The sequence below is a fragment of the Brachycentrus maculatus genome, unplaced genomic scaffold, assembly GCF_059751285.1.
Source record: "Brachycentrus maculatus isolate JH-2025_06_01 unplaced genomic scaffold, ASM5975128v1 h1tg000312l, whole genome shotgun sequence".
In the NCBI taxonomy this organism is placed as follows: domain Eukaryota; kingdom Metazoa; phylum Arthropoda; class Insecta; order Trichoptera; family Brachycentridae; genus Brachycentrus; species Brachycentrus maculatus.
In genome coordinates this window covers 183675-199862 of record NW_028281062.1, presented here as the reverse complement: position 1 = coordinate 199862, position 16188 = coordinate 183675, and the positions used below count along the sequence as shown (strand labels likewise).

Genomic DNA, 16188 nt, shown 5'->3' with positions numbered 1-16188 from the left:
AATTTATTTACAACATTTTGAGTATGTTCAAATACTTGTTCTCAAATCTGGATTATCTTGAATTATTATGGGAGTTATTTTTCATGTTACTTTTATTTTTTATATCTCAACATAGATGAGGAAAAATATCGATGTCTGGGCATTAACGGGGCCCGTGAACGCCATGTTCTTCTTCATGTATGTTGAGATGTCAAAAAATATATAAAAAAATTAAAATAAGTAAAGCAATTAATAAAGACTTACCCATAATAAATAACCAAATAAATTTAACTTTAAGTCCACTTTAAAGAATATTCACATTGTGATTCATTTGTCTTCTTGCTTTCATTAAAAAAATACTTTTATATATAAATGTCAGACCGTAATAATTTTATTTTAATGACCTTATGATGGAATGACCGCAACCGGTTGACACAAATCAGTGTTTATAAAAGTGGTATTACACAAATTGAACGATGAATGATAAGGAGAGTGTTGAAAAATAACACCTATAATTGGAGATAATCCAGATTTGTGAACAAGTATTTAGACACACTAAAAAAGTTGTAAATAGAAGAGGCCTACAACCAGCAGTGGAAGGAAGACTGAGGAAGCAGGAAGGAAGGAGAATTAATTAAAATTACATTACATTTTGGTGTACGTTAGGATCGATCTGTCGGCGACGGAGGAAACACCTCTCGGCACTGTTCTCGGCGCCTGTATCCACTTTTCCGTGCTCGCAGTCACAAACCTCCCTCTGTCGCTTGCTGTAATTGAATCGGATACCAGACGAGTATAACTCTCGCAAGTTTCAGACTTAAATCACATTTATTGAATAGAAAGACCGCAAACGAGACAATGTACTGAAATTATGTAGTGAAATTACTGCGCGGCGCTTCCTCCGCTCCGTTAGGGCCCCCGCGCGCTGGGCCGCTTGTGGCGCCACCGCCAGTGTGCATTCCTCGCATGTTCAACTATACCAATATGCTGTTCGTTTTACTCTCTTCATTATATACGAGACGGAAGAATAACCTGAACCAGCATTTGTGTCCGCCTCCGTAGTGAAATGGTCGGCACGCTCGGCTACCGTTCTGGTGACCCGGGGTTTGATTCCCAGGGGGGGGGGGGTCAAATAAATATAAGTGATTTTTTCACTTTAAATTTAATATTTAATATTTATTCAATATAACCCTGGACTGGTACCTATAGCGGAGGGCTGATCAGCCTTCTTTCATGTGTTAACGATCAAAATACAACTGCGTTTATATATATATATATATATATATATATATATATATATATATATATATATATATATATATATATATATATATATATATATATATATATATATATATATATATATATAAATATATATATATATATATTTATATATATATATATATATATATATATATATATATATATATATATATATATATATATATATATATATATATATATATATATATATATATATATATATATATATATATATATATATATATATATATATATATATATATATATAACTATCGGGCTGACAGAACGGGGGCGGCTGAAGGCGTTTCAGTTTGTTGTCCTACAGGTGAATATTAGGGATTCATGGATCGGAATATACAGGAAACATCGATGGCTGGGGGGTTGAGATGCTTACTGAATAAAGTACATCAATAGTGAACAAAATGGATCGGCCATAATTTAACACCCAGGCCTGCTTCTTACAATTGAGGAGGGCTTGTGCGAAGGCACAAACTACAGAGAATGAGCCCGCTTCCATGCAGTCTGGCCACCACGGGTACAAGTGTGAAAGGGGCTTTTCTCATTTCAAACTTTCAGTTTCTCTTTCAGCGGAAACTTTCATTCGGCGGATTCATTTTCAATTATGATAGAAGAGTCAAAGATAATTACAACTTTCGAATTGCCTTCGACGAAGGTAGCCGGGCTTAATGAATATAGTTTGGGCACAATAATTCCAATTCCAAGCTTTGGTAATAAGTGATTCTTATCAAATTATTAATTCTGTATTAGAGCGATTTCAGGAAATTTGGAAATGAAAGGCTCGGATATGAATTTATCGAGGAAATTTCTTGATTTAACGTGTTCTCAAATAACATCAGGTCTTCAGTTTAATATCGATGTGTAAAAAAACAAAATTAATTATAAAAAACTGATTTTTAAATTTAAATAAGATCTACTTTAAGAAAAAATGACCATATTCTATAAAAATTGATTTTTTACATAAAAGGGAAACGAGACAGAACAAGGCCTACACCAAGCAGTTGTTTTTTTTACCTGTTGGTGACAGAAAATGTTATTCTGGAAACTAGTATTATGGTGATGGGGTTGATTTCTATCAACAGCGAATTTGGCAAGTGTAGTGGAAAAGAGTCCAATTCTTTTCCTCGTCGACTGTTTCGCAATGTTGTTGATATCGTGTCTTTACACAATGCAATAAGCCTAACTTTTATTTGGTATATGAAGATATATATACATATATATATATATATATATATATATATATATATATATATATATATATATATATATATATATATATATATATATACAGTATCTACTCAATGAATTAGGGCCACCCATTATTTTTTTGAATACTCTGAAATCTTTTGGATTATTACATTTATTTTACATAAATACTTTAAGTTTTTTATTGACATCTAATATCATGTATATTACCTTCAATAATATGTAAAATATACCTGGATTATTTAAGCGTTTACAAAATTTTAAACCCTTTTTCTGAGAAAGGTCCCTAATTAGCACAGGTAGACAGATAGTTGAAAGTTCAAAAAAAAGCCCTATCTCATTTATTAGTGAAGTTTCTTGAGTTCTGATTGTTGTTTTGTTTAGAGAGGTTATATAGTTATCGTGTCTTGTGAAAAAAACTTAATTTTTAATTTTAGTTCATAAAGTATAATTTTTTTTTGTAAACACAAGTGTTTTTTTTGAAAAGGACAAAATGGGAAAAAGTAAAGACATTTCTGAGGAAAAAAAGTCTAGTGTTATAGTGCTACTGAAATTAGGAATACTATCTAATAGAGAAATTTCAAAAAAAGAAAACGTTTCTCGTTAAACAGTGGACAAAATTTCAAAATCAATAAAAAATCAGTCACCCGCCACCAGCAATCAGCGAAAGAACTGTCGTAAGATTAGAAAAACAACACCGAGGACTGATCAAAAAATCGTTCAAAGTGCCTTAGAAAACCGAAGTGCATCAGCAAAAACATTAAAAATAAAATTGGAAGAAGAGGGTATAAATATATCGGTATCAACACTGAGGCGACGTCTTTACGAAGTAAATCTGAAATGCAGGCGCCCTGTAAAAGTACCAAAATTGACACCACGAATGAAAGCGGATCGATTAAAATGGGCCAGGCTACATCGAAATTACTCGGTAGATGATTGGAAAAAGGTATTTATTTAAATTGAATTTTCAACATATCATTTTAGTCAATAAACTTATATATTTGAATTAAACTTAAATTTTCATTATTTTTCAGGTCATCTTTAGTGATGAGTGCCGGTTAGAAGCCGTGACAGAGAGCCGTCGATTCGTCAGGAGAACACCAATGGAACGTTACAATGAGGCCTGTGTGGTTAAAGTTATCAAACACCCCCCTGCAACAATGATATGGTCATGTATTATTAACAATTTACCTGGGCCGTTGTTTTTCGTGGAAGGAACAATGAACCAAAATTCCTATAAGCAGGTCCTCGAACAAATTTTATTGCCCTTCTACCATACACTCGACCCAACAGAAGGTCCATACACCTTCATGCAGGATGGGGCACCTTGCCACTGGGCTAAATCAATAATAAAAATTTTGTCTAACAAAAATCTGCCTTTGCTCCCCTGGCCTGGAAATTCTCCGGACCTTAATCCTATAGAAAACGTATGGAGCATGTTAAAAAATAAGGTATACTCATTCCCAAATCCGACAGTAGACTGTCTAAAAAAAAAAATTCAAAAAATTAGGTCAGAAGACGAAGAAATAAAAAACACGATAAAACAGTGCATTTTAAGTATGCCAAAAAGAATTGAGGCAGTTATTTCTGCCAAAGGTGGAAATAATAAATACTAACTATATTTATATGAAAATATATGCATAATTTAAGCGTAATAAAGTGTTCTTGTGTAAATAAAATTCAATGTTGTTTTATTCAAGGTTTTCTCTGAGTTATTCCTGTTTGAATTGAGAAATTGCGCGAAATTCTGCGTGGCCCTAATTCATTGAGTAGATACTGTATATATATATATATACAATATATATATATATATATATATATATATATATGTATGTATGAATGAGAAGTTACATAAAGGTGAAGAGGTGAAGATTTTCGGCAAAGTAAAGCTGTATGACTATTGTGGTTGCTGAAATGATGCAGTATGAAGAATAGATTGGCCTATACCAAGCAGAAGAAGAAAAGGAAGAAGAAGAAGAAGAAGAAGAAGAAGAAGAAAATGTTATAAAGTCCTAAAATGTTTTCAGAATCTGAAAATTAGGGTCCGAAAAGGAAGTTCTTGTACCTGGTCTCCTGTTCACATTCACCAGGGACTATGCTGGGACCAACCCCCACCAATGTTTCACAAACTGACTCTTTTATAACTTTTAATCCACCCCTCCGTTCCACTGAGTGCACTTATCTCGTTTTCCTCATTTATTTTCTTCTGTTTAATTTCTCATCTTTATTTGTATGCATATTTCTTTATCACAAATATCTTTTTAATCTCTCCCCAGCCTTCGAGAGTATCACTTGATTAAATATGGATATTAAAGATTCGAGGCACACAGCTAATATTTTGCTTTGATGAAGGTAAAGCAAAATAAAGTATTTAAAATAGAAAATATTATGACTCTTTTAATTTTTTCAGATGCTTAATTAAAATTTGGGATTTTGAAAATTTATTGAACGAGCACTGAAAATTTTGTGAAAATTTTGAGCTTTTACGAATTCCACGCTTTTCTTAGGTCAATTATCGAAATATAACTAACTAACGAACATTTTTTGCTACTATAGATTGGTGTGATGTTCGATTATCTCTGCCTACACCTGTGGAAAAGCGGCGAGATGGTTAGTTAGTAAGTTAGGTACCACAATTTATATTTTTTACCAGCTTAAATTTTTGATGATTTACTGTCTCTTATATAAGGAGCTAGAAATATGTAATATTTAACCAAATTTGTGTACTGATTACCGTTATTAGTTTTAAATTATCCAATAAAAAAAACTCCTTTTGAGGAAACCGATATTTGATTCTTACTTAGCACTGCATGCATAAGGGTAAGTGGGTCATTTTCATCCTGGTTTAGCGTCTCGAAAGGTATTAAAAGGGATGTGTAATGTCGTCTTGTTCTAATATATTATCTTGGATTAATATCTACTGCAAAGGACTGTAACTTTGTTTTCGTGTAATTGATATTCAGGGTGACATAATAATTATGCTGTATTCTATGCACAATTTGTGTGAGAAAAGACTATTAGGAATATGGCCAGTATGACAATAACTGTCTGAAACATTAAAAAAATTAACTTTTTTATTATTAAAAAAGTTATAATACAATTGTATCAAAATGGATACAACATATATTAACACAACTAAAAAGTTCTAAACGCTAAAGGTTCGGTACAAATTGATATATATTCTATATATTTTTCAACATTAAAAATATAAAATGAAAATAATTCATAAAAATAATAATTAAATGATGACAAAAACACTGATTTTGGATTAAAGATTTTTATTATAAAAATTGTTACAACATATAAAATAAATAAGTTAAAGCATGCATTTTAAAACATTATAAAAAAATATACTTAAAAAATAATAACCATTTTATTTTATCAACTGTCATAAAAAATGGATGGTAAAAATAAGCTTTTATTATATTAGATTATTAAACAACAAAAAAAAATTTGCATGTTAAAATATTGTTTAAATTTCGTTGTGACTTGATAATTCAATATTGAAAAAAAAAATAATATGTGAAATTTTGTATGTCTATATTTATAATCCATATTTATTTCAGTATTTTCAAAATTGCTTATTTTCAGTCATATCAAAATAATAAAATGAGAAAAACATATTTTTCACCCTTGCTCATTCTCATGGAATACTTTAACTTCATAGTAATAATAACTTCGATATCACTTTTGAACTTTTATTTTTAATGACAGTCATTTTCGTCGATCTCTCGATTTTCAAAAAGTTTAAATTATCCAAAAAAACAAGTATTTTTTGTGGAAAAGAAATAAAGTTTAATTTAACACGATTTCTGTTGAAATTTGTGTCAGTTGTATAAAAGTTTGTGTTTTTAATAAATATAGATTAAAAAAAAATAATAAAACAGCTAATCATTATAGCAAGCGCATTTTGTGCCCTTACAGAATCCTGTCGTGAAGCCATTACTCTTGCAGTGGATTCTGCACATGCTTCTGCAAGGAAACCATGGTTTGGCAGATCTCTTCACTAAAGGTGATACATCCACACCTGCAAAAAACATGCAAGAAAATTAAACGACAGCCAAAGTAGAAAAAGGTCAGTGTTTTTTTTAATCCCGCCTCCGTAGTGTAATGGTCAGCACGCTCGACTACCGTTCTGGAGGTCCCGGGTTCGATTCCTAGGGGGGGTCAAAAAAATTAAAGTGATTTTTTCACTCTAATATTTATTCAATAGTACCTGAAGCGGAGGGCTGATCACCTTTCCTTCGTGTGTTAACGATCAAGATAACACTGTGTTTATATAATGGAGTGCCCTATGCACCATTAGGGTGCGGATAAGGGTTTGAATTTGTTTTTTTAATAATGTGAACCGAATTTTTAACAACATTTTAAGTGTGTCCAAATACTCGTTCACAAATCTGGATTATCTCCAATTATAAGAGTTATTACATATTATTTTTTGACATCTCAACATAGGTTGAATTAGTGAATGTTACACGTGTGTAAAGAGATCACTTAAACCAGCCTATGACGGCCTTAAGTCCCGCAAATGCCTAGACTAATTCTTCTTCATCTATGTTGATATGTCAAAATATAACCGAATCTAAACACGACTAGTTATGATGCTGATTGCTGATGTTCTCATAAATGTCGATGAAAACATGTGTAGCTGTCGACACTTGTCATATTAACATTAATAAACTGAATGCAGTCCAACTGCGATCTCTCCGACGGATGTACGGCAAAGTAATGTTGAGATAAGCATTATCAATAAAATTAAGAAAGACGTTTGATATGGTTTGGGCATGTGAACCGAATGAGAAAAGAAAGAACTGTTTCACTTTTTTTATTTATTTATTTGGAAAAAGAAGCAAAGGAAAACCGAGGAAACCTTGTCATGTTTAAGTGTTTCCAATACTTAGGCGTTGTAAGATAAGGGGTCAGGATACTCGGCGGGTGTGTATGAAGAGATGCATGAATGTGTAAGAGGCGAATATGGTTTGCAAAGACAGATTAGTGTGGCGATCTATTCTCTAGATAGTTAGTGAGTCAAACAAGTGGTATTACACAAAGTGAACGATGAATGATAAGGAGTGTTATAATTACCATACCGCAAAATAAACAATGCTTTAAAAATACAAAAAAAGTTAAACAAGTATTTAACTTTTTTCATTTTATAATGCAGAATACCTTGTTTTATATGTTCATCCTTGTTTAACCAATAATATATTGAAAAAGAGAAAACATATTATAATTAAAATGGAACTTTGTTTTGAAATCACTACACCATAAACAATAAATAAATATTTATAGTCATTTAAAAACAAAGTTACATTTTAATTATGAAATGGAAAATCACAAAGTTAGTGCTTCAAATATAAATTAAAGAAACCATATTATTTGTTCAAAACCCCTGAAATATTTTTTACATCTAGATTGGTTTATCGTATTCATTTAGTTGTACTTGTACAAAGGAAATATATAGATACTACTGACATTACAACAACCAATGACAGGCGCCGTGGCCTAGTTAGGTAGACGTTCGACTGTGAAACTGGGGTCGCGGGTTCGAATCCTGCCAATTGCAAAATTAGTTCAAGAAAGATTTATTTTCAATTGGACTGGGTGTTTATGATATATTTTCACATTTACTTCCCTATCCTTACTATCCTACCTGCAGACAAACATCTAAAATAGACGCTTTGCGGTTTATTCCTTCTAAAAAAAATAATAAAAAATGTATGGTTGAATTATTTAATTTAATTTAAATTATTTCAAAGAGATTTCGTCGTAACCGACATCATCAAACCCGTGTGATGATGTCGGTTACGAAGAAACCCGGTTGCTGGTCAAATAAAATTCGTGTGGAAAAAATATACCATAGTTGTTGTTTTAATATATAAAATGCAGTTCCACCGAGAAATGTCAGTACACAACTTAAATTTCAAAAAGATTAAAAGTAAATTTGTTATTTGTTTTTTTATTATTTTATCATGAAGTGTATAAACATGTAATTTGTTTTGCACAAATTGGCGACGACCGTTAATAAATAATAAAAAGAACATTACACAGTTAATGTCAAATCAAAAACACAAACCATCATCCGTGAGTTGGTCGTTCAGGAGTGGATCGAGGTCAATATTCCGCTCAAGATGAGCAGAACTTGACAAGTTCATCAGCAGGAGGGACAGACAGACGTAAAACAGGAAACACTTCATGTTGAAGGCACTTTTCTTCCCGGTCAGATGTGTGAACTTGAGTACGTTCAGCTCGATTACCACCTTTTTACCCAACGAGATGTGTGAACTTGATTGCGTTCAGCTTGATTGTCACTTTTTCACGCAGCGAGATGTGTGAACTTTAGTGCGTTCAGCTCGATTGCCACCTTTTCACGCAGCGAGATGTGTGAACTTGAATGCGCTCAGCTCGATCACCACCTTTTCACGCAGCGAGATGTGTGAACTTTTGTGCGTTCAGCTCGATTACCACCTTTTCACGCAGCGAGATGTGTGAACTTTTGTGCGTTCAGCTCGATTACCACCTTTTCACCTAGCGAGATGTGTGACTTGCGAGTCCGTTCAGAGTCTCGATGACGTCTGTATTGATTACGTTCGAATCCAATTATGAGTAACAGCGTCTCGGACCGATTACAACGAGCGACTGACTCATTTGCGAGTTAATTCAATGTTATATGACATGTTGTGCTTGTCTTATCTGAAGCTTGACCACATGTTGTCGAATACAATTATTGAAACGCAGTAATGTTATTCAGTGATAATACGATGAGTCTTTACCCATAAAACCGCGGATTTTTTCTGGATTAAATTTTTTTTTCCTTTATTTAAAAAAAAAAATTATTCTATTTTATAAAAAAATAATTTAATATCTCTTCTTCTAACTTTTATCCGCACCCAATGGTGCATAAAGCACTGTATCGTATTGCCGCAGTGTTATCAAATGGCTATGTCAATAAGTAGAATTGCCGAATTAGAGTGAAGAAAACCCAGAAGATTTTATCGAGACGCCCTTACATCCATTAAAAGTCGCTGTTTGGTGTACGTTATGGGCACATGGAATCATTGGCCTATACTTTTTAAAGATGATGCCGACCAAAAATGTTACGGTCATTGGAGAGCGCTCCAGAACCATAAGTACCTACTGATTTCTTAGTACCTCAGTTGAAAGACATTGATGTGGCAAACCTGTGGTATCAACAAGATGGCGCAACATGCCACACGGAGGGTGCCACCATCAATTTATATTTCGTTATAAAACTTTAAAAAAAAACCAATATAGTTTTGTTTGCTTACAAAGTGTATAATAATACAAAATTAAAATTACAAAAAATACAGTCTACATTAAGTTGAATGAGTTATATAATCGACAATTTATACTGTAAAATTATTATGTAAGATCATTGCATAATTTGTTTATGTTTTTTTTTAAATCACGACAATTTCAATATGAGTGTATTGATTCATCTGAAACTTGTCTACTTTCAATACCTTTCAATGTAAGATAGACTAAAATGTAGAATCGGATAACTTAATTTCATAAAGTATAAAACCTACTTAAAGCAACTAGAAACCACTGAAATGAGCATGCTTAGATGGTCAGCCGGAGTGTCTCTTGAGTGTCTGTGCGCGCGATGTGTACTGAAGTTTTCAGACAAGACTTTAATATTTGACAATTCGAACATATATCATGAATCATATTGCCGCACAATCGTCTGAGAGATCGCATTTCGACTTCATTCAGTCTACTTTCAGCCTTCTTTTACTAACTCCATGCTTCACTTCCATACTTTAGGGTTGCAACCAGGACACCAACACACCTTCCACCTCATAATGAATATTAATATGATATATATTAAAACTTCATGTTTTTTTTAAAAATTATTTTATTTTATTTTGCAGTCACCCAGTGAGAGTAAGTGATCAAATTATTATTTGATTTTCGGTTTTGGTTAATCTTGAAAATTTTCATAACTGAAATACATTTTTTTTTAAATATTTTAATTTAAACTTCATGTACAGAAAATAAATAAGTACATTGGCGAGCTTTATCTTCCAACCAACCAAAAACAGACTAGTGATATTGGTCAAAACGTTTGATACCATATACAGCTGTTTGCAATCAGAGGGTAGATAGTGCTTGACCATTAAAAAAACAAAAATAACGAAATAATGATAATCAGGAAGGCAAACGAAAAAAGAGAGTTTAGGGAAGGAGGTAGAGGAAAAAACTAGGGGAGGAAGTTTGATGGACAGTTAGGAATCTAATGATAGATTGTAATGTCTCAGACGTTTCTTAAAAGTTATTAGAGAAGGTACATTTGTTTACAAGGAGGGGTAATACATTCCATAGTCTGACCGCTTGGACAGAGAAGGAATTACTATGTGTTATGGCGAGGATATTTAGTGGTTTTTACAGACACACGTTCCGCCTCTACAGAATCCTGTGGAGAATCCTTTAGATCTGCAGTGTATTTCGCACATGCCAGGAAACCAAGGACAAGTTGCTCTTTTGTTGCGGATTAAAGGTTTGTTTTCTGTGAGCCGATTTCCTGAAAAAAATGAAATAAATTAACATCAGGCTCTAAAATTAACAAAGATATATAAATATGTATTACTACTACAACTAGGATGGCCACACTTACTACTTCTTTTACAGCCGTACATCAAGTCATACATGCTCTCCGATTACGCAAAATTTTGACACCACCAGAGTAAAGGTTCTGATTGATTTGATCGTACCATGTCTTTTTCGGTCGTCCTCATTCTGTTCTCCCGTTCGCCACATATATACTTTATGTAGACGAGATTGATTTTTTTCTTAAAACATTGTTTTTGTATTGGAAAAATAAGTTTTTCTTCGAAATAAATAAATGATTTTAAAAGAAAAAAGTTATTGAAAGATAAGGTGTAATTTTTTTTGTATATAATAATAAGCAATAAAAAAAACAGCGTTTGTTCTAAAAAAATCTGGAATGAAAGGACGTCCGGTCGGACGTTTAGTGAATTATTTTATTATAATTTATACTTGAAGCACTAACTTTGCGATTTTCCATTTTATAATTAAAATATAACCTTGTTTTATCAAATCACTATAAATATTTAATCATAACTTAGTTATAACGTCTACCGGTTTCGAAGCTAACCGCTACTTTATCAAGACTGATTAAAAATAGTATTAATCAGTCTTGATAAAGAAGCGGTTAGCTTCGAAACCGGTAGACATTAAAACGTAGTTTTAATAAAATATTTAGAGTGATTTTAAAACAAAGTTATATTTTAATTATAAATAACTTTATTGCGAGTAAGGCCTTAAGCATTTAAAAAAAGTGTACTTTCTTTTTTGTTTACTATAAACATCTTACCTAATGGTGAAATCTCATCTTGCAGTTGATTTATGGTCTGTTCGGCTGATACTGGAGAGGTCGCACCCAGGATTCCCGAGAGGAAGAAGAAGGCGAAGAAGAATACGACAAGGAACTTCATGTTTCCTGTTTTTCTCGTTTTAATTTTGATCTTAACTGTTGAAAGAACTACTAACAACTGATAATATTAGCAAGCTTTTGATTGTTTATATACCATTCAAACTAGTACGTACTTAAAATCTTTATCATGTAGGGCAGGGATGGTGAACCGATGGCACGCGGCATTTTGCATGGCATGCGAATGAAGAGAAAAAAATTAAAGTAATTTTACAAAAAAAATCTAAAAAGTATTTGAAATACTGTAAAAATTTTTAAAACATATTTCAAACGCCATGTTTTATTTTTTTTATATAAATTTTAATTTACATCAATTTTATACATTTATTTAAAGAACAATTCAAAACGTAATTAAAATATTTTTTGCAGACTCACAAAGCCACCTAGTATGTCTTGTCGGTGGAGTTCTTTTTACATACATTTTTAATTGTTTTATCCATTTTAACCTAATATACACACAAAAAAGAGAAAAAAATTGAAAATATACAGTTTTTTACAATTTTCATAGAATTAACTCTTGATCATTTACCATTTTTTTTTATTTTACCTTTGTTCCATATTTTATTTTGACCTCTAACCTCCGTTGGCAACAAATTAAAAATGTTTGGAAAGAAATATTGAATTGTTCAATATATCGTTCTATTATGTGTATTTTCTTCGTTCATCAATGCACAAATAAATAGATATGTATGTTGATATTTTGTTTAAAGCTACCAGCTAACCCGATATAAAAAAATGACACCAGCATCCAAAAACAAAAATCTCACTAATTATGAAGTTTTGAGGGCTCAAAATTTTTGAAAATTTTAAATTGCATTTGTTTATTTTATTTTGCCATTGATAAGTACTTATTTTTTCGATGTATTAATGCTTTGCTTATATTAAAACTCTGAAGTTACAGAAACATTTTATGTATTTGGCACGCGACATATTTTATTATTTTGAACAAATGTTTTTGTGGCACTCAGGCTCAAAAAGGTTCTACGATAAAAAAAAAAAACCATTCAAACATCAATATAAGTGAGATTTTTGTTGTTAGATGGTAGATGCCATTTTTATATAGGATTTAAAGCTGGTAGATTTTTAAAGAATCCAAGCAGAAGTAATTTTGTCCGTAAGTCTACTTCTTATGTCTGATTAAATAAAGTTCATTGAAGAAAACAATGATTGATGAAACTATTGAGGAACGAAGAAAATAAACGTGGACATTTAAATAATTTGGAATTTACTTTTCTTCGTAAAATATTTTTTTGTATGATAACGTTAATTTTTTCTCTTGATTCGCGTGCCAGAGGCTCGCCATCCCTGATGTAGGGTATTTACCTAGCGGGAAATTTTATAAGTGATTCCCCTATTTTGTATGACGATGAATGAGATCACATTTGTCTTAAGTAAAGCAGGGTAACAGTGTGTACATGGGGAGACCATCCATCTTAATTATTTACCGAATGATCTATTTGTGGAGCGATCTAGATAATTACACGCGAATCTGTAGATAACAGACAAATGTGAGATTCCTTTTGAATTAAATCACATGTATTTTTCCACTGTGGGATGAGTTACCCCTACTTGTAAAAAATGCACCCGCTCTAATAATTTTTAAGAAACGTCTGATCATAAAAATCCTAACTGTCCATCAAACCTAATCCCTTAGTTTTTCTCTCTACCTACTTAATATAATCGATTATGAAATTTATGTTTTTTTAATGTTCAAGTGCTATCATCTTTGTGATAGCAAACAGCTATTTAAAGTATCAAACGTTTTGACCAATATCACTATTCAGTTTTTGATTGGTTGGAAGATAGTACTTTTTAGCGATAAGCCCACCAATGTACTCATTTTTTTGTACATGAAGTTCTCTTCTTTTCTTTATTTTAAATTCTTTTGCATTACAAAGCATAAATTCTAATGCAAAAATATTAATAAATTATGTAAATGAATACAAAAAAAGATCCCACAAAGGCATGGCCTGTGTGTGGGTATACAAAATAAATAGTCATTGTACAGGGTATAAGGGTATAGGTTTCTTAGTAGAATTAGTTAGTACAAAATAACAAAAAACTTAATATAAAATACAAAAAAATACTTAACTCTCAGAAAACAATTTTTCCAAAAAATAAAATTGAAAACTTAAAAACATAAAAAAGATGAAAAAGTAAAAAAGTAAAAAGCTAGCATTCATGTGCTAAAAGAAAAAGGGGCTTAAATCTGTTCTTCTATAAATAATCTAAGCAAATTTTTAAATTTACACGAACTTAATATCTATTAGTAATAGGAATTAATATCTAACAAATAGCCTTTGTGGAATAAGTTGAACAGTTTAGGAGCTATGAAAAATGAGTGTCTTTTATTCTCTTCTATTCTCAAAATGATGGATATTTCATATATCTTCAAACCCTTATCCGCACCCCAAAAATGCTTAGAGCATTGCATCATATAAACGCAATGTTATCTTGATCGTTAACACATGAAGGAAAGGTGATCAGCCCTTCGCTTCAGGTACCAGTCCAGGGTAATATGGAATAAATATTAGAGTGAAAAATCACTTGTATTTATTTTACCCGCCCATGAGAATCGAACCCGGGACCTCCAAAACGGTAGTCGAGCGTGGTGACCATTACACTACGGAGGCGGACGTTATATTCTGGAGGAAAAATGGAGAAAAAGTTTTTGGTTTTATAATTTATGAGGGAGAAATGAAAAAAAATTAAGAAAGTTATTATGTTGGGATGGTTCTGGTATGTGAATCGAATGTATGAAGAATGGGTAATTAAACAAATTAATGGGGCCAATGTGATTGGTAATCGACGCTGGAGAAAACCGAGGAAAACTTGGTATGATCATGTATTTCAACTTCTTGAAAGTGGTCAGGTCAGGAGTCGGAATAATCGGCGAGTTTGTATGTAGACTTTCATAAATATAGAAGACAGGTTGGTGTGGCATTCCATTCTCTCAGCCTACCCCTGCTGAGAAGCGGCGTTATGGTACGTAAGTTAGTTAGTTTTAATGGAATAACGAGGCAAAATGTACCCTATTTACAGTTTTCAAATAAACATTTATCAAGAAGACATTCTACTTAAGGAAAGGTTAAAAGTGTATCCGTTTATCGTTTCACATACCTACATACATTATTTATTCTTTGAATATAATAATATATTGCAGTTACTGTTTTATTGAGTTTTTTTCAGTTAATTCAGATATATTTATATATAAATATATATAACAACGAAGACCACTTTTTTTAACATCTCAACAAAGATGAAGAAGAGCTTGGAAGTCAGGGCATTTACGGGGCTTACGACCGTCATAGGCTGATTTGAGTGATCATTTTACACACGTATTAAATTCATCAATTCTACCCATGATTGACAATCACACTACTCAAATCCTTGGAAGTTCTATGAATGAAATATATATATATATATATATATATATATATATATATATATATATATATATATATATATATATATATATATATATATATATATATATATATATATATATATATATATATATATATATATATATATATATATATATATAAACGATCCAATTTCGAAACATTGTACTTAAATCACTAGAATTTCATTAGAGACATCTATTGCAGAGATGAAAAGAAGCTATTTCATGAGCAAGAACTCTTTAATTTGTATGTGAAGTCGAATCTTTGGTTATAATCACATACATGAGAAACGCCAGAAAATATCATTTTCATTTTATTGTTTCTTAACTTATAAGTAATTTGACCAGTTAATTTATTTACAACGTTTAAACCTCACTCTCCCACATAAACCAATTTTGTAGGGTGTGCCTAATACATACATATCGTAGTCATACAGGAGAAAGTGACCAAGTGCATATTTTTACAAAAACGTGATCATTGACTATTTGATATTTTACTAGCTTAAAATTGCCCTGAAAAACCCCAAAGGATTTTAAACTTGTAAGTATAATATATTGACTTGTTCAAAATGACTAACCGCATTGATATTTATTTTCTTGAACTTTTCTTTTCCTGAACATTTTTCGTTTTGTCAGTTGGTCACCTTCTCCTGTACGACTACGATATGTATGTTTATTATTTTTTGACATCTCATCAAATATGAAGAAGAATATGGAAGTCTAGATATTTACGGGGCTGACGACCGTCATAGGTTTAATAATCACTTTACACACGTGTAACATTCGCCAATTCTACCCATTATTGACAACCACACTACTCAAATTCTTGAAAGTAGTTGGA

At 31.7% G+C, this 16188-nt stretch overlaps 1 protein-coding gene and 1 long non-coding RNA gene across 2 annotated transcripts; both read right to left on the bottom strand.

Annotated features, from left to right (window-relative positions):
* Positions 1 to 5727: 5727 nt before the first annotated feature.
* Positions 5728 to 9107, bottom strand: LOC148304538 (uncharacterized). The gene is made up of 2 exons (XR_015838335.1): positions 8543 to 9107; positions 5728 to 6493 (listed from the first exon to the last, which is right to left on the bottom strand). It is a non-coding gene; the product is annotated as an uncharacterized LOC148304538 (long non-coding RNA).
* A 1220-nt stretch (positions 9108 to 10327) lies between these two features.
* On the bottom strand, positions 10328 to 12007 carry LOC148304537 (sapecin-B-like). The gene is made up of 2 exons (XM_088268128.1): positions 11825 to 12007; positions 10328 to 11011 (listed from the first exon to the last, which is right to left on the bottom strand). Exons 1-2 carry the CDS (start codon positions 11943 to 11945, stop codon positions 10863 to 10865), a joined length of 270 nt encoding a protein of 89 aa, XP_088124254.1. The 5' UTR covers positions 11946 to 12007; the 3' UTR covers positions 10328 to 10862.
* Positions 12008 to 16188: the final 4181 nt, after the last annotated feature.